Raw genomic sequence first — 25,866 nt, 5'->3', positions numbered from 1 at the left:
TCTGTTGAGCCTGAATGCTTATTTGAACCCTAGGAGACCACGTATGTGTTTGTTGCCATGCGTTACAAATGTAATTTCAGTTAATTATTTCCATTTTTTCCTCCACCACAGTTACCAGCAGGGAAAAGCATTTGTTTCCTCAGTTCATCCTCCCATGGTCTCACTCATAAGCAGCAAAGTGGCTGAAAGAACCAGAGAAAACGGAAAATCTGGAAAAGAAAAATTTGGTAAACTCACAAAAACTGAGTTGACTATTCCCTCAGGGAGAAGTGTGCAGTGCCTACCAATGACTGTGTCACGCTGCCTGCGCTGCACGTTCCAAAGGCCCCTCACGCAGGATTAAATGCAAAACCCCAGCCCACATCTCTGCTGGAAATGTGTAAGCGGGCTCATTACTCAGAGCCAAGATAAAGGATAAATCTTTATGAGTACCGTAAGTATGAGTCATAAAAAATAGGAAACACATGTAAGACATATACAGCGTAATAGTACCAAGCCAGAAAAAGTGTTTAGGAAATGTATATAAGAACACGGCAGAAGGGGACCAAAAATTACCCTTGTACACTGCTCCAAAACACATCCAAAAAACTCACAGCAAGTCAAGGGTCTATTATCACTCTGTTCTCTAATAAACTTAAGTCATTTCCCTACTTGGAAATGCACTGGGCTTTTTTTTTTTTAATGCAAGTAGGAGAACTGAATCAAGAAAAAGTAACTTAGAGTAGGGTTTGAAAGATTTTATGATTTGGGAAATCTGAACACCTTCCAACTAAAACACTAGGAATTAGATCTTTCACAGCATTAAAAATGAACAAGAAAGATTCTTTCAGAAAAATACTTGTTCTCAATCGTTCTGTTACCATTTCATTTAGATTCTCACTATCTTAACAACCAGTGATGATAAGGGAAAAAAAGAGCAGAATCTCTAAACCTTATTTAAACAGGAAACAAAAATAAACAGCAACACGTGCACTAACAACAGACGGCAAGGAAGGGCCAGGCTGAAGCCTCTCAGGGATGCCGGGCTCAGCAGAAAGAACTCTCGGCAGGGAAGAGGCAGAGCCCACCCCCACTGCACCAGATGAAAATAATATAAGGGAGAGTAATTGGCCCCTAAAAGCCTGCTGGGGATGAATGACTGAGGCACAATGCATCCTCATAGGAAAGTAAGCTCCTCAGTTCCCTTCATTTTGAAAGAGCCCTAAGTTTAAGACCAAGAGTGGTAACCAAAGGAGACAACTGAAAGCCATATGTCTCCCACCAAAGCATGCGTGTCCTCGTGGACTCGGCTCTCTTTGACCCAGCCTTCTCTTTTCTTTAGAAACTGCTGGGTCTCAAGGAGAGCACTGCTTGCATGTCTATCTACTTGAGGTTGAGAAGAGGAAATGTGTATTGTTTTGAGCTTCATTAAGTGTAAAATTTACCCAAGGTCCCAAAAAAGTCAATTCTCTTGAGCTATTCTGAGGCAGAAGTCCCAACATCCACGTCACACAAAAAAATCCAGCTGTAGGCCAGTAACAGACCCCAGGAACACAGCTGCGCTGAAAAGTGGGATGCCTCACTCTCTTGTCATTTCACAGTCTGCAAACAGTTGCTGCCTGCCTCTCAAGGCACCTGGATATGTGGTCCCTGAGAGCAAAGTCAAACCTATGGCATGTGGGGGCTCACCTCTTAGGTCATCGGTGCAGTTTCCATTTAAATCAGCACCCAGGTGCTGACTACTGACCCTGCAGCAAGCCCAGCACTTGGCATGCAGAATCTCATCACCAACTTACTACAGCAAATTAACAAAGAAACAGATGTGTGTATGCAGGTATCAACAAATAGAAATGAGATGTTGTGGGCACAGTGGGATATCTGGGCTCCAGGCAAGAATGAGGCTATGGCTGTCATCCTTGATCCTAAAGCTGGCTTTGTCATATGGTTCTGGTGAAAAATGGTTCACCTTTTTTTGGTGCCAGGAATCAAACTCAGGACCTCGTGCTTGCCAGGCAGGCACTGTGCCACTGAGCTATATCCCCAGCAATGCTCTAACTTTAGAAAGCATTATTGGAGGGCATCTTGGACCCTACAGAGAGAAAATCATTCCTAGAAACTGAAATCCGTAGCCGCTTGAACAGTTTTGGCAGAATCCTATCCGATTACTAAAACAATCTGGTAATAAATCTGTAAAAGCCAATTTATCTTTCAAAAGCTCAATCCCACTCTTATGAGTTTAAAAAGCTTACCTGCTACCTGGGCTTTTGCTATTTTAGCCTTTGAGGCCAGGCCAAGTAGCTCAGGAGAAGGACTACTTCAAATCACCTACAGTCTAGCCAAGGTGCCTGACACGCTGGAAAGAAAAGCCAAGGGCACATGAGTACAAAGGAGGCCAGGCAGCAGGTCTTCCAAACAGTGAGATTCCTGTGTCTTTAAGATCAGACCCTCATAAATGGCTTGCTTCTGCTGGACACCATGCTCTAAATAAACAGACTCTTCTGGCCGACACACAACTTCCTGTAGGGTTGTGGTGGGTAAAGCTTGAAGAGGCTGCCAAATCCAATGACCAGCAACTTCTGAGCTGACTTAGAAAACAAGCTACAAAGAGTTGAGTCCAGAGTAAACAAAGGAAAGAGCCACATTAAACAAGGAACAAATTACTATACAGGCAGGGATATTTTAAGTATTCACTGAGCAAGAAAACAAGCTTTTCTAAAAAATCAAGTTATTGGCTATTTAATAATACACAGTAGAGTAAAACGCTCTCTTTCAATTGGAGGAATCCAAGTTAATTAATTCCAGCAATATTAAGAATTGACTCAGAGTCACCGCCTACATCATGAGGACAGATCATTCTCGATGGCACAACTTCAAACCCGGCTCAGATCAAATGAGCTACCCAAGGGAGCAGCACGAAGTCACAAACCATTTATAGCTCTTTACCCAGCTGAGGGAAAGACTAACTAGTTTACTAGCAGATGACTAAAACCCCTAAGAGTAAAAAAGAATGTAACAAAGATTCAGATGTGTGCTAGGGGAAGACTGAGCATAAGGTGAATTAAAGGAGATTTAATTGGGGGAAAAATATCCAAGTGGTAGTACAAAATGGAGGGGACTGGGGACCAAATACCAAGTCTGCTGATACAATGCAAATCAAATAAAGACGCACTGTGGAAAGGAGAGTAGTTAAGAAATGTACAGTTATACTTTCAACAACATCCTCCAGCCATGTTAGAACCCAATTTGCACAATGCCAGAAAGGTCCAAGACCCATTCCCTGTCCTTAGCAAATCCACTTACCAGCTGGGTGCACAGAATTATTCACACATGATTCAGCATCAAAGAATGTAAGAAAAATCAAATTCTGTGCTCTGGGGAGGTGCAGAGTTTAGTAAAGGGAAGTGGAGAATTCAGAGCAACATTTAAAAAAGAGGGAGGCAGACAGGGTAAAGGAATCAGAAAAAGGGGTTACTGATGGCAGGTGTGGTGGTGCACACCTGTAATCCCAGCGCTAGGAACCACAGTGAGTTTGAGGCCAGCCTCAGCTACATAGTGAGTTCAGACAGCCTAAACTACATAGGAAGACCCTGTCTCAAAAAAGGAAGGCTGCTGAAGAGGTAAGACTTAAAGGCTTCTAACAAGCAGGCCTGGGGGAATTAAGATAGAAGTTCAGAGGGGAAAAAATAAGATGGTCTCGCTAGGTTGTCCAGGTTAATCTCAAACTCCTAGTTTCAAGCAATCCTCTTGCCTCAGCATCCTGAGTAGCTAGGATCACAGGTGCATGCGATGACACCCAGGGGTGAGGTAATAGAATCTGACTCTAAAGCAACTACAAGAGATTCACACATAGGGGCTTCACATACCACACACACTTTGAGAAACACTGACCCACAGGGGTCCAGACCCTTACTTGTGTGTCATTTCCAGTCGCATCTTCCACTTGTAGACCCAGCCCACTCCCACCCACCACTGTCCAGCCTCTGGCCCAGGGGTTGGCAAGCTCTTCCTGCAAAAGGCCAAATAGTAAATATTTAAGGCTTTGTGTCTGCAATATTCAACTGTGCCACGATAGTTTAAAAAAAAAAGGCAGCCACAGATAACATAAACAAATGGGTGTGGCAGCACCCTAATCAAACCTTGTTTACAGAAATAGGAATCAGAGTAATATGGAGGTAAAGAGAAAAAAAGGCAATAAAGAGGACATGGCATAGCCATACAGAGGGATACTACTCAAGAATAAGAAGGGATGAAATAATGGACACATGCTTTGTAAACAAATATCAATAAATTATGCTAAGTCTATCACAAAAGAGCACATACTGCATGATTCCATTTATATGAAGGTCCAGAATAGAGAAATCTAGAAAGAAAGTAGATCAGTGGTGCCTTGGGGTGGGCAGGGGACACACAGAAAATGGTGGAGTGACTATTAACAAGTACAAAGTTTTTTCAGGGGTGCTGAAACTATTGTAAAATTAGATTATGGTGCTTGCTACACAATTCTATAAATACTGAAAGCCACTGGCTTGTATACTCTAAACATGTGAATTTTATGGTACATAAATGGTATCTCAAGCAAGCTATTTAAAAAACTGAAGTAGGCAGCAAGGAGGATTTGGTCCAGTGACTACGGTTTGCCACTACATCTGTAAATCAACCACACTGCATACATGGAAGAACTTTCCTCTACATTTGGTTTCTGTTCTTCTCTCTGGATACTGAGGCCTCCAGCTCTAAGCCCTCCCTCAAATGCTGTGTCTTCTGGAAACCCTTCCTTTACCACCAGATAGAATTATCACTCCCTGCCAGTTGTGGTGGCACATGCCTCTAATCCCAGCACTCGGGAGACTGAGGCAGGATGATTCCTGTGAGTTCAACGCCAGACTGGGCTACAAAGTGAGTTCGAGGCCACTCTGAACTTCATAGTGAAACCCTGTTTCAAAAAGACCAAAGAAAAAAAAATTACCACTCCCTTTGTTCAGACTCAAAGTTTGGTTACTATATTAGTCATATTATCTGCCACACCACATTAAATATAGGAGCTGAAGGAATAAAGAATAATAATACTAGCAGAGTGGCACACAGTAGGTTCTTAGCACATAGCTCATTGACAGGCCTGTGAACAAATGAATGAATTATGGGAGTGGTATTCAGAGAAAATTGGTTTATGAAGTGGTTCCCAGCCAAGACGGAAAGAGTCGGGGCCGAGATGCCAGTCCCAGGAGATGCGTTAAGGCTGTGTTGTTGCAGAATAGAGAGAGACAGAAAAATTCAAGGGAAGCTGCAGCAGAAATGGCGATAAAACTCAGTGATTGATCAAATATAGGGTTTGAAGGGGATAGGTAAATCCTCAATGGTTCAAAACTCCAAAGAAGGATGGTAAAGGTAACACTGAAGGGACAGGGAAACTGCCTGAAAAGCCAGCACTGGGGTAAGGAGAACTGGCTTAGGAAGTTCCTTGAATTCCATTTTAAAGACAATGAAAAGCATTATGAACTCGCATTTGATTGTTTCCTGTGTGCCAGGCACACATGCCAGCCTTGAGTGTACAGAGAAGTCTCTCAGTAGTCAGTACACCCCCTATCATCTCCATCTCATAGGTGAGGGAGCTTACAGAATTAAGTCATGCACCAGGGCCACAAGCTTGGGAAGTAACAAAGCTGAGATTAATCCTGTATGTGATCCATGCTGACAGCCACTCCCACACTCGGGTACCCAGGAGCTCAAGGAAGGACCAGGAGGGGGGGTGCAGCAGAGCCACAAGGTGGGGTGCAGCAGAGCCCCGGCTGGAGCTCTACTTGAAAAGCCCACAGAGAATTCTGGTAGTCACAGGCGGGAGGTGACAGTTGGAATCCTCGGGACAGAAAAGCCACCCTGGGAAGAGCAGATAAAGGAAAACAGAAGTGCAATGACTGTGCTTTAATGGAGAACTCTTTGAGAGCCAGGCACAGTGGCACATCCCTGTAATACCAGCTACTCAGGAAGCTGGGAAAAGGGGAACTTGAGTTTGAGACCAGCTTGGGCAACTTGGTGAGATCCTGTCTCAAAATAAAAAATAAAAGGGATAGGGATATAGCTCAGTAACAGAGCATTCCTGGGTTGGATCCCAGCACCACAAAAGGAAAAATCAGGTGGAAAGGGAACAGGAGAGCCAGGTAACAGAGCACCCTGAAACCAAGAGGGAGGGACCAGCAAAGTGCTTCACAACCCTGAAGTTTACACGTGACCTCTGTCCTGAGAGGAAGAAAAGTAAAACAATTAAAATGCATTAATTGGCACAGAAATATTTAGAACACACTGGAGGGAAGAATGGAAGGTTAACAAATGTCTCTGCAGAATATGAATACTCAAGTTGGAGATATTAGCAGTAAGTTTCCTTTTATTTTCAAACAAAGTGTCAAAACAGCAGATAAGCAATGGAAACAAGACACACAAGTTGGACGACTGTATATTCTGTGCACACATAAACCAGGTATTTGCCCAATCAGCACATATGAGTCTCAGATTCATAGGCCTGTTCCTTACTTCGGCTCCTTTTTTATACTCTCCAAAACGATTCTAAGAGCAAAAAAGTCAAATGTGGAGGATGTTCTTGTAGAAACATTTTTTAACAAGATGTTCAAGAAATTAAGAAAGCCCACAGCAGTTGCCATGACAACAGTGGGGGTCAGGGTTGTAACCCTGACCTCTAAGAAGACAAAACACCATGCCGGTTGGGAAATACTGCCACTGAACAGATTTTAAAAGGGGTCAAGACAGTCTCTTCTCCACCCCAAGGAAGAGGCAGTAATAAGAGAGGCTTTTTCAATCTGTCAGCCTCTAGCCAGTGAAGAACATAACCCAGCATTTCTTCATGCTATAATGGTAGAGTCCAAACAGGCTCAATCCCCATAGTGGGGGCAGGGGCTGTGGTTCCCAGGGCAATTACACAGCATGTGGATGCCCCCCCATGATCAATACCACCGTCAAAGTGATACAGCCAGCAGTAACATTGTTAACTTAGTCCAGGCCTTTGTTTGTTTGCTAATCCTGGTGTTTACTAATATCTAATCCCTGCTTTCACTTTTTCTAAAAGTTTAAGACTGGGCTTTTAGAGAATTTTTATTTGAGAGGTAGATGTAATTTCATCTCTCCCCAGCATGTTAGCAATCAATCTTGATTGGTACGGCCAGTCCCAACCCTGCTTGCATTGTCCTCTGCTGCCACAACCGTGTCTTGCTGTCCTCCACCCTGTTCCTCCCTCCAGACCTGGACTGACCCCCTTCACACTGCCTAGCAGGGCATTATCATTTAAACCTCTCGGAGTGTCTTTAAGTGAAGAGACAGCTCTTTTTAAATGATGTGGGCGTCCTATTCATTTAGTTTCTCTGATCCTATGTGAGACACACAGCTGGCTCTGAAGGTAATGAAATCATTTCTACAGGAATGCTGAATGAGAGAATGAGGGGAGGACAGGACAAAGGGGAAGGGAGAAGGGAGAGCAGGAAAGAGAAAGGAAATTCAGTGTATCCCAAGTAGGTCTATGACAAATGGTCGGCTCAAAGATCAGCTTACCAGCCACACTGGAGTGATTTCCAGAACAACCTTCCAGAACTTTTAAACAAACATCAGACAGTGCTTATATATGAAAGGTGCTTGTTTAGAAACTGAATTTCACCAATATACAGTGTCTGTGTGTGAGTTTACTTTGACACTTGCATAGTACATATTATGTGCAAGATGTCACAAAATAGTTAGCACTGGGGTATTGGAGTTTTGTTTTTTTTTCCTGCATGTATACAAGATTATCTTTGGGAAGTCATTCATGAATTAACAACAAAGAAAAAAAATGCCCCAGATAAAGAAGAAATACAGCAAACTTGCTTTATATGATGAACAAAATTCTCCTATATGTGCTTTCTAAAAAGCCAGCCTTGAAACTGCGCATCAGTTCTTTCAGCTGTGATGGGTACAGGCAAGATACACACTCACTGCCTCCCTCTCCATGTACTTCCGCCTTTTTAGTAACCAAGGTAGAAAAAAAAATAAGAAAAGTTCACCATCTATTAATATTGTAGAAACAGGAGGAAAGAATACAGATGGACAGATGAGTAAGTAGGTAGTAGAGGGAGACAGGTGGATAGGCAGATATCTCCCAAATGACCAAAATTAAAACCAAGCAAAAAGATGTTGAATCAGATGGCCAAGCCCCAATACTGTAACTTTCACAACTTTACGCAATACTGTAACTTTTTTCATTCTCAGAGGAAATCTCTCTGTGCACCAGTTCTCCCTTCCACAGTTAAAGCAAGTTTGGTTAAAAGAAGTTCTGGATTGTAGGCAGAGCACAGGTGAGTTATTGTGCAGGCTGCTGAAAGCCTTAGGGAGATGATTAACTATGAAGGCAGAAACATCCCCTTGGCAGTGGCATTTAGCAGCCAAATAGAGATCAATGGCTCTTGAGCTCACCCCTGCATTTTATAATAACTGACGTTTGGTATGATAATCCTAAACCAAGGGAAGGAAAAAAACAACACTGTCACACACAGACCAACCTTAATACTCTCCCAAAGCCAGAGGAGAATAGGAAAGGACACAGAGAATTGAAAAGAGCTGTGGCAAACCTATGCACAAAACCCAAAGCCTCCCTGAGACCTGCTGGCTCAGCTAACTGATAGAGCTGGCTCGAGGAGGTTTGCAGCCTGGAAGTAAAATAAAGACCATCTCTAGGCATGGAAAAAACTTGAACTGCGCCATCAACATATACCACTAGAGCTGGCGTCATGAGTCCCCACCTCCCATAGTCCAAATGTCCTCCTCTGCTAAAACAGTGTGACCTTCCTTCCGGGGTGCTGAGGACTGGCAGAAGTAATGCAAGTGCCCAGTGAGGGGGGGCCCACAGTGGGCATGTAATCTCCACCACTGGGGCTACTGCTACTGTTACATGGAGAATAAAAACGCTGTTAAAAAAGGCAAGCAGAACAGTTAACATTTATATGTGCTTACTTCCTTCTCTTTCTCCTAACTGTGGTCTCTTCCTGTCCTCAACCAAGAAAGGAACAAGTTCATGCCACAGTCCTCAGAGAAGGTACAAAGTCAAAGTGATTTAGAGCCACATGTGTGATTAACCACACATCCCATCTGGCCGTGCCTGCCAAGAAACTTGGAGCCAAATTTCAAACTCAATCATCGCAACCACACTGACCCACACAGCCAACAAGCTACACTCTCCTTTTTTCCCTTGGTTCTTGTTTTGTTCCCTGTGCTTATATTGTTGATGTGTCTGTTGTTGGAACCCACCCCAAATCTTCTTCTGGGAGGAAGCAGAGAAGCAAACCTATAAAATTATAGAAGGCATGGACGTTCTCATGGGTGAAGTTATTAAGCCTGGCGCCTTTCCTGTGTCAATGGAGCCTCCCAATTCTCACTCCACCCTACCACCCAGCACAAGCACACCCATGAACGGTCAGTCCCTCCCTCAATGGCAGAACAAATACATACATGTAAATGCCCACGTCTTTCATACACATGCGTAATGGCTAACTATGGGCGACTAGCAGCTTTTCAAAATATAAGCAAGCAATTAGACAGAACGGAAATAGAAAAGACACAGACCACCACATAAAAGCAGATCACAGAGTAAAAATTGGAAGATAGGAACAAAATTGTTGCCATTCCAGCAACTAATGAAAGCATGTTTCTGTAAACAGCCTCTGATGGTACTCTAACCCTTCTCAGGAATCAGGAATCAGGAACGAGGGGAGGGACCGAACTCTGGAGGCTCACAGAAAGGGAAGGGGCATATTTTACTACAGCCAAAGGGCACTGGGAGCTCCTTTGTACAGAGTTTAATTTATTCTAAAAGACAAATCCAATCTATCAGGGCTGTTTACCCCCTTCTGCCCGCCTCTGCCAGAGAGTCTTTTTCCAATTTCCTGTTCACTTCCAGGGCTGTTGTTTCCAAAACCAGTGATTACAAACGAGAGGTGTGGCCTCACATGAAAAGAACAACTCTAGGTCTCATTGTCCTGATGAGAACCCAGCAGGCAGGCCAGTGGGAGAGTGGTGCTTTGGTATCGAGGGCTTCCAGTCATGGCTGTAACAGGCATGTTTCTGCTACGAGCCCTCTGCCAGCCAGTGCAATTATTTGTCCAACTTAAGCAAAACTGTTTGCCCAAATCTTACCAACCTGCTGCAACTACTCCCTCCCGGTAGGCTATGTCACGTCCTCTATTCAGGCAAACAAGAAGCCTCTCCTCAGCCGCAGGACCTTAAGGCACCTGGAAGGTCTGAGTTTAGTAAAATGCGAGAAAGGGGGATTTATTGCAAATCTGGATGCTGATCCTGCGCCACTGACAAGCCAAGGGGAAATGGGGCTGATGTAGTAATTCCTTCACATTCAGGATGACACTGTGGATAGCAACTACTGTAGAATCAAGGTCATTAGAGTCATTAGAGTCATTAGAGTCAAAGTCAAGCATGGCCGGGAGCTAGTGTCATAATTCTTCTGCTAACTTGTAAGCAATGGTACTTATTTCATTTTGAAAAATATCTGCCTTAATTATCCGATAGTGACTGTACAGGTTGCCCCAGGCCCTCCCACTAATACCCCCCAAACAGGTCAGCTGTTATTTCTGACAGAGCTCATAGAATGTCCTATCTATAAAAATCAAGTCATCCATTAAGAACAACAAAGAGTTGGGTGAGTTTAGGCTGTCAGAGGAAGCAATTTTAGTATTTCTTTAAAAAGTGAACTGAGTCAAGGTAAACGTTATGGGCTAATTATAATGTTGGCAAGTCTAATGATTTTTTATTATCTTTATTAAGATATAATTTATATCCCATCAAATTCACCCTTTTATTATTCAAAACTTTTTAGTATATTCACAAGATTGTACAATCATTACCATAATTTAATTTTGGAACACTTCTACCTCCAAATAACCCCCAAATAACTATAACCATTAGCAGTCAATCCCTACTTCCCCCTTTCCCTCATTTAGTCCTAAGCAAGCACTCCCTACTTTCTGTGTCTATAAATCTGTGTATTCTGGATACTCCATGTAACGGAATTACATAATACAGTTTGCTATGTCCATCTTTTACACGGCATAGTATGTTTAAGCTCCATTCGTATTAGAGCACATATCAGTACTCTACTCCTTTTTATTGCCAAGTAACAGTCTACTGTATGGATATACTACATTTTCTTTATCCATTTACCAGAGGATAACAAATTGTGTCCACTTTCTGAGTATAATGAATAATGCTGTTAAGAACATTCACAGGCAGGTTACGGCGTGGGATCTAGGTTGGATTTTTCTCTTGGGTGCATCTCTAGGAGCAGAACCCCTGGGTTATATGGCTCAAGTGATTTTTCAAAGTTATCTGTACAACTGCAGTGCTGTCTCTCCACACTCAGTGGACGGAGAGAGGCAGGAGCATGGAACACTCTTCTAGCCCCATCTTGCCATCCACCACCAAATTCTCTCTTATTCTCCCCTTGTCTGATCTCACCCTCCACATTTACTCTGCACATGCAAAGTACTCTGAGTTCTACAGCATGAGAACACATCGGAGCCAGGTGGAATTTCCGAAGATCAATTATCCTAATCATCTTTTCAAATAGCATTGAGCTACAGCCATCTAATCCTCAAAGGTCCCCAAAAAAGAAATAGTGCAATTTCCCTTAGTCACCTATTCTCAGAAATGCCTTCAAATCACCGGTCCCAAGTGTACCTACACTACGCAGATACTGAAGGAGAACAATGTTCAGGTTTTCAAACAAGAGGTGACATCCTCCATAGGCCTTCTTTCCTCCTCTTCTCCCTGAACACATTACATCCCTACATGCCAGCTCATTTTATGTATCTACAGCAGCGCCCTCTCTTAAACGAGGTTCCCATGTGAGAGAGTTCTGCTATCCTTGCTTAAGGTATTTCTCTTTTCTTCCAGTGGTCTTATTGAATTTATTTTCAGAGTCAACAACAGTGCCGCACAATTTAACATCAAGAATTTGGGGCTGATGCTGCTTCTGTATCAGCCTGGACTTTCCTTTCCTTCTCGGCTCCTCTGAGAGAAGCATATATAAAATGAGTAATTACTGCTGCTGAAGAACTGCCGGAGTCAGCAATGCCTCATAGGAACTGCATTTCCTCCTCTCCTGCCTCCCCTCCCAACACAAACTCTCCCCCATAAGTTAAGAATTAAAGATGCATTATGGGGATAAAGAAATCTGACCTGAAATATGTGTTGCAGCAACAATGGCAAGCAACCAAGAGTATTAACAATAATTTCCAGTGCAGCTAGAAAGGTTAGATGATCTGTCTTTGAAATGAGCCAATTCTGCACACTTTCATGAGATTAAACCCCATTTGCTTTTCCTTCTGGATGCCTCATGCCTCTCCTTTCCCTACTCTCCCCAAAAGACAGGGTGATGGGGCACATAAACAAATGGTTCTGGAAATTTATTTTCTTGACCAGGACAAAACTAAAAGATAAATTTCATTCTGCATTAGTTTTCCATACTTTGCTGTGACCAGGATTTACTGTGCTTTCTTTCTCCCTAGAAAAATAATGTCTGAGTGATTAACTTTGTGATACACTGAAGCCAAAAAACCAAACAGAATGACAACTGTGTGTTACTTTGTAGGAAAACCTACCTCCTCAAAGAAGCATGATGACCGTGCGCCCATCATCCACGCCATTTTAGAGTTACAGGAAAGAGGAGTTCATTTCTTTCTAGAGTCATGACCTTGACCAAGTAAGTTTTCTCTGCACCTGTTTAATCACCTGTAAACTGACAGGACCCCATGGGGCAGTGTAGGCGTCTCCCAATGTCAGCAAATACTTGGTAGCTATGAGCTTATACCATCATTCTCAACATGACTCCTGAGACCACCACTGTCTTAAAGAATCTGCCTGGACAGCACCAAGGAGCTACTACAGGGGATTCTCCTGGAGACACAAATATTGCCATCCTTATTTCAGAGTGATCCCATTTCCCCTTGGCATGCTGCAGGAGCAACAGGCTAGTAAGACAAAGCAGGGAAAGAAGATAGAGAGGTCACAGGTAAAGTTCAGAAGACACCTACAGTTTCAGAGAAATGGCCCCTTGTCTTCTCACAATCATGTTTAGAAGCTGAAATTCTTCCCACACAGAAGGCCAGGAAGAGGGCGAGGTAAGCAATTCCTGGAGAGAGAAGTCTTAAAGTTGCCCAGGGCAGAGAACAATCCACTATTTTAACTCTTGCTCCATCATGTATTCATACATGAGAATCCCTGCTGAATCCAAAAGAGAAGAAAAGAATGCTTTCCTCAGAAAAGCATCTTTGCAATTAAAAAGTATCAGCTCCCCCCCAAATTCAAAGACCCAATCCAAAAATGGGCCGCTGAGATAAATACACACTTCTCAGATAAGGAGATACAAATGGCAAATAAATACATGAGAAAATGTTCAACATCATTAGTCATTCGAGAAATGCAAATTAAAACAACACTAAGATTCCACCTTACCCCAGTAAGAATGGCTAGCATTAAGAAATCAACCAATAACAAATGCTGGCGAGGCTGTGGAGAAATAGGAACCCTTCTCCACTGCTGGTGGGAATGCAAACTGGTGAAACCACTGTGGAAATCAGTTTAGAGATTCCTCAGAAAACTAGGTCTAGAGGTCCCATTCAACCCAGCTATCCCCCTGCTGGGTATTTTCCCAGAAGATCTAAAAACATCATATCACAGCGACATATGTGCACCTATGTTCATAACAGCACAATTTGTAATTGCTAAATTGTGGAAGCAACCCAAATGTCCATCCACCGAGGATTGGATAAGTAAATTGTGGTACTTTTATATAATGGAATATTACTCAGCTATAAAGAAAGATAAACTCGAGGCTTTTATAGGTAAATGGTCACAACTAGAGACCAACTCATAAGTGAAATAAATCAAACATACATGTGCAAGCACCACATTGTTTCACTAGTGTAAAACCTGAAAGAGTTAATTTAAACTAGAAGGTATGGTAGACATTGTGGAATGATAGGAAAATGCTCAAGGGTAAAGGCAACTGGGTTGTGAGAAAAGAGAAGGGAAAGAAGGAGAAATTTTGTATGTATGTATATACAGGAGAGTTAAAATAGTTGTTCTACTGTCTTCTATTTCTTTGCTGAAAGAAACTGTCAGTGGGTCCTTCATTGATCAACATTGCATGTCTCTATCTGTTTTCATGAGAAACCAGTTTGAAGATATCAATATGTAATACAACAAGCATGGTTAATTTCCTACCACTTTGTTTGTAACTCTGTATTGTCTGTACTGTTCTTTTGCTATTTTGTAAAAGGTTGTCTGTCTGTTAATGTTAATTTTCCTCCTTTTATTTTTAAAATTAAAAAAAAGAAAAGAAAAGCATCTTTGCAGATTTGGGGGTAAGGACTGAAGGCTGACACCCATACCTACCTCTCTCCGCGGCTGGTCAGACCCTTTCTCATCAGTGCGGAGGTTCAGGACGTGTACCTCCTGTGGCAGCCCGGTGGTACCTCTGCTGGCACAGCCCGACAGGACGGTGAAGCTCTCCATCAAGGCCTGGACGGGGTGGGAGGCATTGACAGGTGACAGTTCACACTGGGCACTGGACTCTGGACCTGCATGTGGAATCACAGACACAAAGCATTCAGTGCAATTCTACCTCAAAGCAGATACTGTGGATAATCAAGCCACAGCCAACCCACCAGAGAAGCCTTTGCAAGTAAATTGTTTCCAAAGCAAAACAACCAAAACATCTAGCCTATTCTGAAATTCAAACCTCTTACATTTCTTCAGGATGATTCTCCTGTATACTTGATTTTCTAAATGCTCATTTAGACTCACAAATAATAAATATATTCCTCCGGATGGAGGGCACTTTCCATTGGACATTTGTGCTTAATTGTTCCTCTCTTGGAAGAAAATCAGAGAAAAGCAGAAGAAATTACTTAAAGGCCCAATAATACTATGCATAAAAAAACTGACTGTCAAAAATTGCATTCTCAAAAAAGGTATACAATCCAGTCCCTGCATTTTAAGAACTTCCCTTTATTAAGGAAAGCAGAACAAACTTAAGAACAACATGGAGAAGGCTGATATGAATGCAGCCAAGGACCACATAACAAAGGTTGAGCCAGAGATCAGAAAAATTCTCCCTCAAGAGGCAGAACATGAGCAGAGCTCCACATAGAAAATGCAGAACACTCCTTATAGGTGGCTCCTTCTTCTTCCCTCATCTTTCCTCTAATCAGCCAAGCCTAAGTTCTAAACCTACCCATTTCTATTTCCTTACTCTCCCCACACAGTTACAGACCCCCCTAAAGAAAGCTTCAGGTCTCAAGCTCTCCAGCCCACCTGTACAAAGGAGGTCTTCCTAGGCAGGGGTGCCTAACTGTGCAGTGGTTCCAAATGTGAATGCCTATCCCTCTTGTCTCCGTCTCTGGAGAACTGCTGGTCTAAGGAATAAGCTGAAGTTCTTTCACATGGCATATGTGGCCTTTTATCCAGCCCACCCCACTTGAACAACATCAGCCTGCATAAAGATCTGCAAACACACTATGACGGTTCTCAATTCCTTGTCTTTATTCAAGCCTATCTCACATTCCTCTTCCATTCTAATTCTACACCCACAATAAACATCCCAAGCAGAAGGAGGTAGTTTTTTTCCTCTGTCCCCCTCATAATTTCTCTGCCATCTGTTTCATTTACACTAGCGGCCACAAGTGTATACATCTGTCTTCGGCAACTGAATGTGACCTCCCCGAGGGCTGTAAGTTACTCATCTTTGTATCTTCAGGACCCTGTACAGTGCCTGGCATATAAGAGATATTCAAAAAATATTGGTTAAATGAATAACTAAATCACTGAAGTTTTTTTTTAATGCTTCCTCTCTGATCAGTGAGGCGGGCTTCATTCTGCAGACTGAAGTTGGCCGTAAGGAATTAATTTGGGAAACAGATTGCCACAGTGATGTGAGGTACAACCCCATGACATTTCAGAGTGGCCAGATGGAGAGAGACAGACATCCAGGAGAAAGGACAAACTGGGACACTGAAGGGGCCCAGGGACTGTCACCCCAAAAGATAGCACCCTGGTGTGCTCACCACTTTAGGGCTTGGAGAGTGGTAGATGCTAGAAGAGGCTTCCCTCTCGTAGTGGATCGACAATGGGTGGTCAACTTACAACCCCCAGCTGAACTGAGTAAGCGTGGTGCTGGGTGTGGGGAGCCCACCTGAGGATTGTTGCCAGCAGCATAAGAGGCAGAGCTGGAGAAGAAGTTAGGTTGTTGGGAACTGAGAAAAGGCTGTTGGGAGCTTGTAGAAGCTGTAAGGAGCTGTTGGTTCTTTTGGAGGAGCTTGTCATGGTGGCTTTCTGATGAACCTGGCTGTTTTCATCCTCCAAGGAGCTTGGGACTTTGTTGGCACTGAGAATAGCTTTGATTCACTTTGGACAGCTGTGGTCCTCGCTCTGAGCATCACTTCCTGGCTCCAGAGGGGAAGATGGTGCACTGCCCAGTCTCCTGAAGAAGATTGCTGTGTTTTTTTTTTTTTCCTGATGGGAACTCAGCCATACTGATCATCAGAGGAGCTCGGGACCTCACTGTTGCTGAAGATGGCTGTGGTACTTTTCAGGGGAGCTGTGGTTCTTACTTGCGCACCGTTTCCTGGCTCCAGTGCAGATCCCTCAGCCTGCTAGCACAGATCCTTCATCCTGCTGGCACAGACTTCCTAGATTCCACCACTGACCTTTGGGCTTTCCCAGTGCAGATTGAGAAACAGGCCTGCATGAGATACTGTTTTAGGCTCTAGGCCTCCAGTTGGACTCGTAAGAGGCATTGTTAGGAGCTCTAGATCTTCAGCTGGACTCATGCAGGACATTTCTGTGGGATCCAGGCCCTCAGCTAGATTTCTTGGTCTTAGTGTGTGGACAGATTTCCTGCACTCTCTTGTATATGATTCTTTGGGTGACTATTATAAATAATCTTATAAAATATGTGTCCTGTATTGTATTGTTTCCCCTTGCAAAATATCCCTCAAACCAACACACCTCTGCATGTTTCTTGACTGCTTAAACTCTGGAAGGAAGGAAGCAATGACCTCTAGTTCCTTCCCCAAGTTTTCATTCACTAAGTTCATACTGCAGGAAGAGAGACTGAACTCTGTCAACACACCTGCACAAACCTTTCTCACCTGTCTTCTGCTTTGGTTCTACTCAGTATTCCAAAGAGAATCATTTACAAACCACTGCCTGTTCTGGAGGCCAGAAAAATGTTGTCTCAGACTGCTGTATGTTCTCCAAACTGACCATGTTCTTCTAAAAATCATTTTCAATCCCTCAAAATTGTCCACATTCCCCAATCCTCCCCTTCCTTCCTCCCCTACAGCTAGGAGGTGTATACATTTCTCAGTCATTTTGGGTTAGTGGTTAATCACACTCCTGTGGTTTTTCCTTGGTTGTCATTTTTCCCCTTCTGCAGGTTAACTAATTTGCATGCTTTTTCACTTATTTAATTGGACTTTGTCAGCCTATTCCCATGAACCTGCAGAGGTCAGAAAGGAAATTTCCCTTCATTCTTTTATGGTAAGACCCTGTGTTCACACACCTCTGGGAGCGTGGCGCTATTGTTCGTACTCAATAGCTAAGTATCCTGAGACTTGAACATATAACCCACTAAAGCAACCTTCCAAATGGAATCCACACAAAAAGCTCTGGCCATTACAGAAATGCAAATTAAAACAACACTGAGGTTCCATCTTACTCCAGAAAGAATGGCTATTGTCAAGAAATCAGATAATAACAAGCAAAATGCTGGTGAACCTATGGGGGAGAAGCAATCTTTCTATATTACTGATAGGAATGTAAACTAGTACAACCCCTATGGAAATCAATATAGAGAATCCTCAAAAACTAAAGATAGAAATTCTATTTGATCCACCTAGTCCCTTCTAGTATCTTCCCAAAAAACTAAAAGACATCATGAACACAATGATACAAGTATACCCACGTTTACAGCAGAACTCATAATGGCTAAATCTTAGAAGTAGCCCATATGCTCATCAGCAGATGAATGGATAGAGAAACTGTGGTATTTATAACAGCGAAGGACTACTCCACCATAAAGCAGGATAAAGTGGAGTCATCTGTAGGGCAGTGGATGCAGCTTGAGACCATAACATTCAGTGAAATAAATCAGAAACATAAGCTTAAATATCACATGGTTTCTCTTATATGAGAAACCCAAAATATAAATAAGGACACAATAAAAGGCAGATAATAGGAAATAGGGAGATGAACCTTTTACAAATGAGAAGGGGACCAAGAGATGGAAGAGGGTTTGAAAGAAAGAATTAAAATGTGTTACATACATGTACCAGCTCCGCATGAGGAATGTAATCATTATGTACTGCAAACATGTACTAATAATATGTACTAATAATATAAGAATGATAATAATAATAATAGCTTTGTACCACTCCAATGTACTAATAATATAAGAATGATAATAATAATAATAGCTTTGTACCACTCCAATGTACTAATAATATAAGAATGATAATAATAATAATAGCTTTGTACCACTCCAATGAGTTCCTCTTGACATTTAAATAATAAAGGTCTTCTTCAAGACTGCACCCTCAATCTAAAATGCAAAGGTCAGAGCCAACCCCTCCTGCCCCCCACTGCTCTGTCATAAGCAGACAACCTGCCCAGTGGACCCAGTCTATTTCAGGAGTCAAAGAAATTATCTAGGGTGATAATAGCAATCTGGTCTAAATGAAGTATGTGCCTTCTCAAATAATCACCGCCACTCTATATTGCTGGACTGTGCTCAGCCGTTTTCTGAGAAAGCAAGAGGTGCTGAGGGGAATAACCAAGCCAGCAACAGCGAGAGGTGCATTGCCGGGAACACACCAGAGCCTGAGAGAAATCCTCTTCTCCCTACTCAATTCTGGGGGCCCATACTGGGAGTAGCTACCCACACTGGAAACCTAAATTGGTTTCAGATCCTCCTGCTGTGAATTCGTGATGATCACAAGTTCAACATAGATAAAAGTGCTTTTGAGTTCCAATTTGTATATGGGCATGCAAAGCTGTGACTGGTCTGGCATTTGGCCCAAAAATACATCTGCAAAAAAGCCTTTAAACTGCTTAACTTGCCGACCTCCTTACAATTCCAGCATTGCCCACTGGTGTCCTCCTTAGTTCGTGTCTCCAACCTTAGGGGACACAAGTCAGCACAAAGCAGTGCACGGGGTACAGTACACTCTGATCAAATGGCAGGACAAAGGCCCTATACAGAGACCTATTGGAATCAGTGTTTCAATGTTAGTGTCAAGGGCTTAGATTTTAAAATATCTTCCCATGTTAAAGGCTTGGTCACCCACTTGTCCTACTGGGACATGGTGGTATCTTTAAGAGGTTGAGCCAAGTGAAAAAGAGTTAAGCCATGGGTGAGGATGGGACCCTGGCCCCTGCTGTGTTTGTTTCCTGCTGCTATAAGGTGAACAATTTTCTCCACCACACAGTCTGCCATGAGGTACTGTGTCACCACTGGCCCAAAATGACAAGGCCAAGTGACCATGCACTGAAACCTCTGCCAAAATAAACCTTTCTTCCTTTTAAGTTGATCACCTTAGGTATTTTGTCACAGCAATGGAAAGCTGACTAAGGTACTCAGTAAAGAGTGCTCCTGATCAGCTGACACACTAGAATTTGGGGGGGGATCCTTATGGAATTTTTTCCTTCAAGTTTAAAAAACAAAAAAAGTACAAAACATGATTAAGCTATCTGCATACCAAAAAGGCAAAAAATTAGGAATTATCCACCACTATCACTAAGAGTATATAAGAAATGGTGCCTTCTGCAGTTCAATACACAACTTCAGATGGAGTGAAAATAACACATTGCTCTCCTTTACTAAGTTCTTACTATGTTCTGGACAGTGCTAGGTGCAATATATCCTTCCAACATACCAGAAGGATTATGCCCATTTTAAAGAAAAAGAAGATAAGCTCAATCCACTAACATAACTATTTCAAGTCATCCTAGTCACTGGAGGCCACAGACTGGGACCTGCCTTGAAATCCTCTCTCTTACCCAACAGGATTCTGAAAAGCAACATCAGTATGAACTCCTTGGGCCGCTATGCTCAGACTTTGTGTGAGGATCAAAAAGCAATCAGAGTATCCTGTGATTTATAACTTACACTGCAATGCATCCAAATAACAAGATGGATTGCTGGGAGAAGAGATAGTCTGATAAAGCAACTATTGCAAAATGTTAACTGTGGAATCTAGATGTTCGCTGGTCAATGATTTCAACATCTCTGTATGTTGAAATGCTTCATTAAAAAATGCTCAGCGGGAGGAGATGCTTATGAAAAATAGTAAGGCCAGAAATACCTCCAGAAATCACGCTCTGCTGATAAGAGAGCAAACAGGCATGATTTTTCAATGTATCAAAAGCCTAAAGAAATGTGCATATTCTTTGCATCTTTTTTCTTTCTGAGATAGGGTCTTGCTGTATTGACCAGGCTGGACTCAAACTCCCCATTCTCCTGCCTTAGCCTCCCAAGTAGCTGGGATTACAGGCAAGTGTCATCATGCCCAGCTAGTATATAGCTTTTGACCCAGTAACTTCTCCCTAAGGAGCTCATTGTAAAGAAGTAACTGAGTAAGTGTGCGGAGTACAGAATGTACTAAAGAAGAAAACCAGAGAGGATAAAAGAAAATAAATCTTTTAAATATCATAATTCTGATCCTGCCCTGATCTATCTCAGCTCTCTCACTGCTCTCCAGATGAAGGCCCTAAACCTCCCCTTGGCTTATGAGGCCCTTCCAGACCTGGGTCCACCTCCTCACCCAGTCTCATCTCTCATCAACCTGGCACTTCCTCACTGTGTTGTAGCCCTTCCGGCTGAGCCACGGAACTGCTGGTTGTCTCCCAATATCAATTATTCTCCACCTTTCTCTGGCTGTTAATCACGCACATATTCCAGTTCCACTTGAATTCTTGCTGAAATATAAGCAGAGGTGTCATACACAACTTCCAGGATGATTTATTAGGAAAGGAAGGAAATATTTTCTAAGGCTTTTTTCCCCCCTCCTGATGACTGGAATACAGATGTGACAGACAGTGCTACAGCAGTCATTTTGACTCTAAGATGGAAGAAATGCTGAGGAGGCCAATACGAAGTTGTCCGAGTGCTTGACAAACATCATGGATAAGCTCTGAAATGCTTCTTTCTATTAAAAAAAAATGTAAACTTTTCTCTTACTCAAGCTAAAGTCATCTTAGGTTTTCTGACACTTGTAGCTTAACTTACTCTAATTAACATCCCTGCTTTCTTTTATGCCAGCCTTCCTCCCAGGAGCCTCCACATTTACACGGTTACAGTTTCTGTCTCCATGAACGCCTTCTCTGCCGCCTCTGCTCCTTCCCACTGCCTTGGCAAGACAAACCCCTGCTCGTGCTTCAGATCTGCCGACAAACCTTCCTGTGCCTCTCACACGGTGTGCCACAGCTATCTGTTCATACTCTCAGGGTACTCCAATTCCCTTCGAAGTGCTTTGTGTGACTTGATGCTTACAGTCTACATAATTCTGTGCTTAACGTGGACACACTCCTGAAGGTGACTTATACCACAAAAAAATGGAACCTAACCATTGTGTTTATTGTTGTATGCCTTAACTCCGCACAGTGCCTGGAACACAGTAGGCAATGTTACTAAGGAAAGAGAAAAGAGGCATGAGGTGATCCATGCTTAACAACTTTCATACCAACGAGAGACTGTCTATCCTAGACTTCTTCCTTTCACTCTTCTGGGGGGAGGTTGGCCCTGGGGATTGAACTCAGGACCTTCGTGCTAACGTACATCCCTCACTCTTTTTATTGTTTTATTTTATTTTGAGACAGGGTTTTGCTAAGTCACTGAGTTCTGCAGGCAGAGCTCGAAATTGCAATCCTCCTGCCTCAGCCTTCCAGAGTCCTGGGATTATAAGCATGTTCCCCCATGCCTGGCCATTCCTCCCACTCTTTACCTAAGAGCCAAAGTTGCAATCTTATGCCAAAGGAAGAAAATCATCATGAAGAGAAGGAGGTGGTATCTTTGGTTGTTAAGAGTCAAGTTCCAGTTGGGGCTTCCCCACCCTCAACTGTCACAGAAAGTAGGAAACACAAAGCAGTTTTGGCCCTCTCTTCGAGTACCCCTTTCTCCGGGTCGCATGCCAATCACCACTGCCCCTGCCATGGGCCAGGTCAGGCCCAAGCCCCCCATCCCTCTCGTGGCCACAGGAAGCCCCTCCCACCCGCCTGCTGGCTAGATCCGGCCCCACCGAGACAAGCTTCCACCTGCCACCCGTGCACTCCGCCCGCTCAGGCTCTCCCACACGTGCCTGAGGGCACACAGTGGCTCTGGTTCGTGCTTGTGAGTGCAGCACTTCAAGCCACAAGGGCCGGAAACCAGGAAATCTTGTTCTAAAACCAGGTCTGACTCATCTGCCATTTCTCGATGCCCATGAGCGCTGGAGCTGCCGGTGCAGGCCCTCAAGGAGGGCTCGGAAGGCTGGGAGTTTCTCTTGCGGCCACGGCTGGCAACCCACAGCCCTCCTCTTCCCTACGCAATCTCATCCTTGCAGTCAAGAGACCAATGAGCAGCTTGCTCTGCTGACGATGCTGATCAGCACAGCAAAAGCCACTCCACCACAGTGAGAAGCAAACAGGACACAGATGACCACAGAGGATAAGGAAAGAAACGCACAGAGCTGTGCGACTGACTTCTATCGCTTTACTGAAAGGAACAGTTAATGATTACTGATTTGATCCATCTTGCCTGTCTCTATTTGTTTTCCTGAGAAACCACTTTGAAGATATCAATAAGGAATACAACAACCATGGTTAATTTCCTACCACTTTGTCTATAACTCTGTATTATTTGTATTGCTCTTACGCTATTTTGTAAATGGATGTCTGTTTGTTAATATGTTTTCCTTCTTTTATTTTTAAAATAAATTTTAAAAAAAGGAAAGAAACGCAGGCTAAGACCAACAGCACTCACAAACCCACACACATTTACCCTCACCCTGCATTTTATAATCAAGAGTCATGCTGCAGACAGCTCATCTGCAGCCTCCTAAAAACTGTAAACTGGGCAGAATCAGTGTTGTTACTCGCACTTAAGTAAGTTGTTGCAAGCCACAGAGCCGGGTGCATCTTTCAGGAACGTGAGACCCGCAGCATGGTACTGTGGCTTCCGCTCCTGGCCACTCCTCACGGGGCCTACCAATGTGGGCCCTGCTGTTGCTTCTACACATCTAGTGCACACCCGGGCTGGGACTCTTTGGAGGTTATTCCCAAAGAGATCCAACTTTTCTGTGGTCTCAAAGTGTGAGTTTCTCTTTCCCTGCTTGCTACTCTAGAAATGTGATCTCCTCAAAACTCTTAAAAATTCTGTGAATTTTTGGAACTATCTTTTCGCCCTGTGACCTGAAGCCAGCTCTGTTCCATGTGGTACACCCATCCAGCAACCAGGACACACTTGACCCCATCACCAACAATATGATTCCTAATCTTCGTAACAATACTGTGAACACAGTGTTAAAATCTGCGTTTTAGAATGATGGAAATTGTGCTCAGAGAGGTTAAGCAACTTGCCAAAGGTCACACCGCACCAGTAAGTGGCAGCAGGAAATATGAACTAGGTCTGTCAAACGCTAGGTGCAGGCTCTTCTCATGACAAGTTCATCTGCTTTTTGCCTTGCACTTTCCAGTTCTTCACTTAGGACGAGGTGAGCAGACTTAGGGGCCAAACACAAATATTAATTCATGTCTGATAAGATAAAATAAAATAAACTGCAATTTACACTCACTACCTTTGGGACTTAAAAGACTTCATGAACTTAATGCAGGAGCAAAAGCTCCTTTTCCATTGTACCAAATGCCCTGTCTTTTTCACTAACGCTTGATTATCTGGACACATGGGAAATGTTCCTACGCTCTGACTATAACATCAATGTCTGAATTCCCCATTCTACTTAAAGAAAAAAATGCAGATGGACTCACCCTTTCATTATGTGCTTTCTCTGCAACCCAGCATTCCAATCTCAGCTACAGAACCCCCACATCCATGCTGGCCGCGGGCCAGCCCTGAGACTTGACAGAATGCAGACAAGGCATTTGGGAACAGATGCATTTGCTGCACACACTTGAAATTTAATCTATCCCCAAAGAAATTATTAATGTTACACCTCATGCAACACAGAGTAAAATACTGAGGGGAGGGTACTGTTCAGAGGAAAGGATGGTGATTTTCACATTTAATAAATGTGATCTGCGACCATTCTAAATACTAAAGCATGCCAAGTTGACAAAAACATCTGGTACCTATTCCACATCATTGCCAGCATTCTGATTCCCCGTATCACCCAGGGTACTAATGAGGAGCGTGTGTTCTGCTATAATAAAAGTGGTAAAGATGCAGAAGGAATTAAGGGGTAATATTATAGCCTGGGACCAAGACACTGCAGTGGAGAGATTTTATTCCAACAACACCATTGGCTAATGAGGGTTTCTGTTATTGTCCCAGAGGGAATTCTGCAATGCTGTCAGCTGCAAAGAGGGACAAACTCCCACAGACTGTGAGACTGGCGCTGCAGGATCTATTCTGCCCTTGAGCCGAAAATCCCTTCGACCCCTGTGAGATGTCAGATTGTGTAAGCAAGGGCACCCAGGATGATTTCTCAGCCAACAACACAGTCTGGCTTTCACTGAGCTTTATGAGAGAGAATGTTACAAACACCAGGATACCATGCAAAAACAAAACTCAAGAAAAAACACCTGGAAGGCCCTGGGCTCCAGAGGGCCTAGCTGTACACAACATGTGCTTATGTTTGTACCATCTCAAATTGCAAGTCCCTGGATCTACAGCCCTTGGGGAGAGAGCTGGGGAATGTACCACCATTAAACTCCAAAAGGGGCCTATCCACCACCGCCCACACCTGGGCTTTTCCACAATAAAACTTAGCTTGAGGCTAGCATTTATCTCTGATAGGAAAAAGACAGAAGAGTCCTAACCCATGTGATATGGGACTTCTAGGGTGCTGAGCCAGGAGATCCCAGAGTTTGCTACAGCACAACGCTTTTGGTATAGCTCCTCATTGTTTCTTTCTTTCTTGCAAGAAGTCACATGCCAATTTGTTGGGCTAAACACCAGTGCACATTTGTACATTGTTATGATGAAATCATGGTATAACCAGCGCAAACCTTTTCCTATTTAAAATTGTTTTTAAATGTTCAAAAGGAAACAAAGAGAAGAGCTGCATTAAGAATATAAATTCTGAGTACGGGGAAGTGCCAAGTTGTCCAGGGTACTAGCTCTTCCCGCTAAGCAAAACACCACCATACAACCTGGAGTACCCAGAGAGATTATATATGCGGCTCTGGGAAGAAGGTGTCTTGTTTTGTTTGGTAATTTTTATGACCTAAAGAGAAGTAGCATGTCCTACACGTCATCACTAAACATAAAAAGGAGCCCCAAAGGTATAAGGGTAAGCTCAGTGGTAGAGAGCATACTTAGCAGGTGCAAGGCTAGGCTGTACCCTAAGAGGTGCCCTGGCATGAGAAAGGACACGGCGCTGGGGCACAAGGATATATGCCCGTAATCCCAGCATGCTAAGGAGGCTGAAATAGGAGGACTGTAACTCTGAGTCTAGCCTGGGCAACTTAACTGAGACCTTGTCTCCCAAAAAAGGAAAAAAAAAAAAAAAGAAACAGGAGAGGGCTGGTACTATAGCTCAGCTCAGCACAAAGCAAGGGCCCTGGGTTCAATTCCCAGTGCAAATGGGACAGGAAGAGGAGGAGGAGGAGGGGAGGAGGGGAGGAGGGGAG

General features: G+C 43.3%; 1 protein-coding gene across 2 annotated transcripts in view; it reads right to left on the bottom strand.

The window, feature by feature from the left end:
* Positions 1-25,866, bottom strand: part of Tgfbr3 (transforming growth factor, beta receptor III) — a 191,503-nt gene that overhangs the window by 99,829 nt on the left and 65,808 nt on the right. For both annotated transcript variants that reach the window (XM_005385063.2, XM_005385062.2), the window contains one exon: positions 14,416-14,600. In XM_005385063.2, coding sequence (XP_005385120.1) covers positions 14,416-14,600 — 185 coding nt within the window. The remainder of the gene's footprint in view (positions 1-14,415; positions 14,601-25,866) is intronic.

Source organism: Chinchilla lanigera, unplaced genomic scaffold (assembly GCF_000276665.1).
Source record: "Chinchilla lanigera isolate Chin_1 unplaced genomic scaffold, ChiLan1.0 scaffold00022, whole genome shotgun sequence".
NCBI classification, from domain to species: domain Eukaryota; kingdom Metazoa; phylum Chordata; class Mammalia; order Rodentia; family Chinchillidae; genus Chinchilla; species Chinchilla lanigera.
Note: the sequence above shows the minus strand (reverse complement) of the source record. Positions and strands in the feature narration are given on the sequence as shown.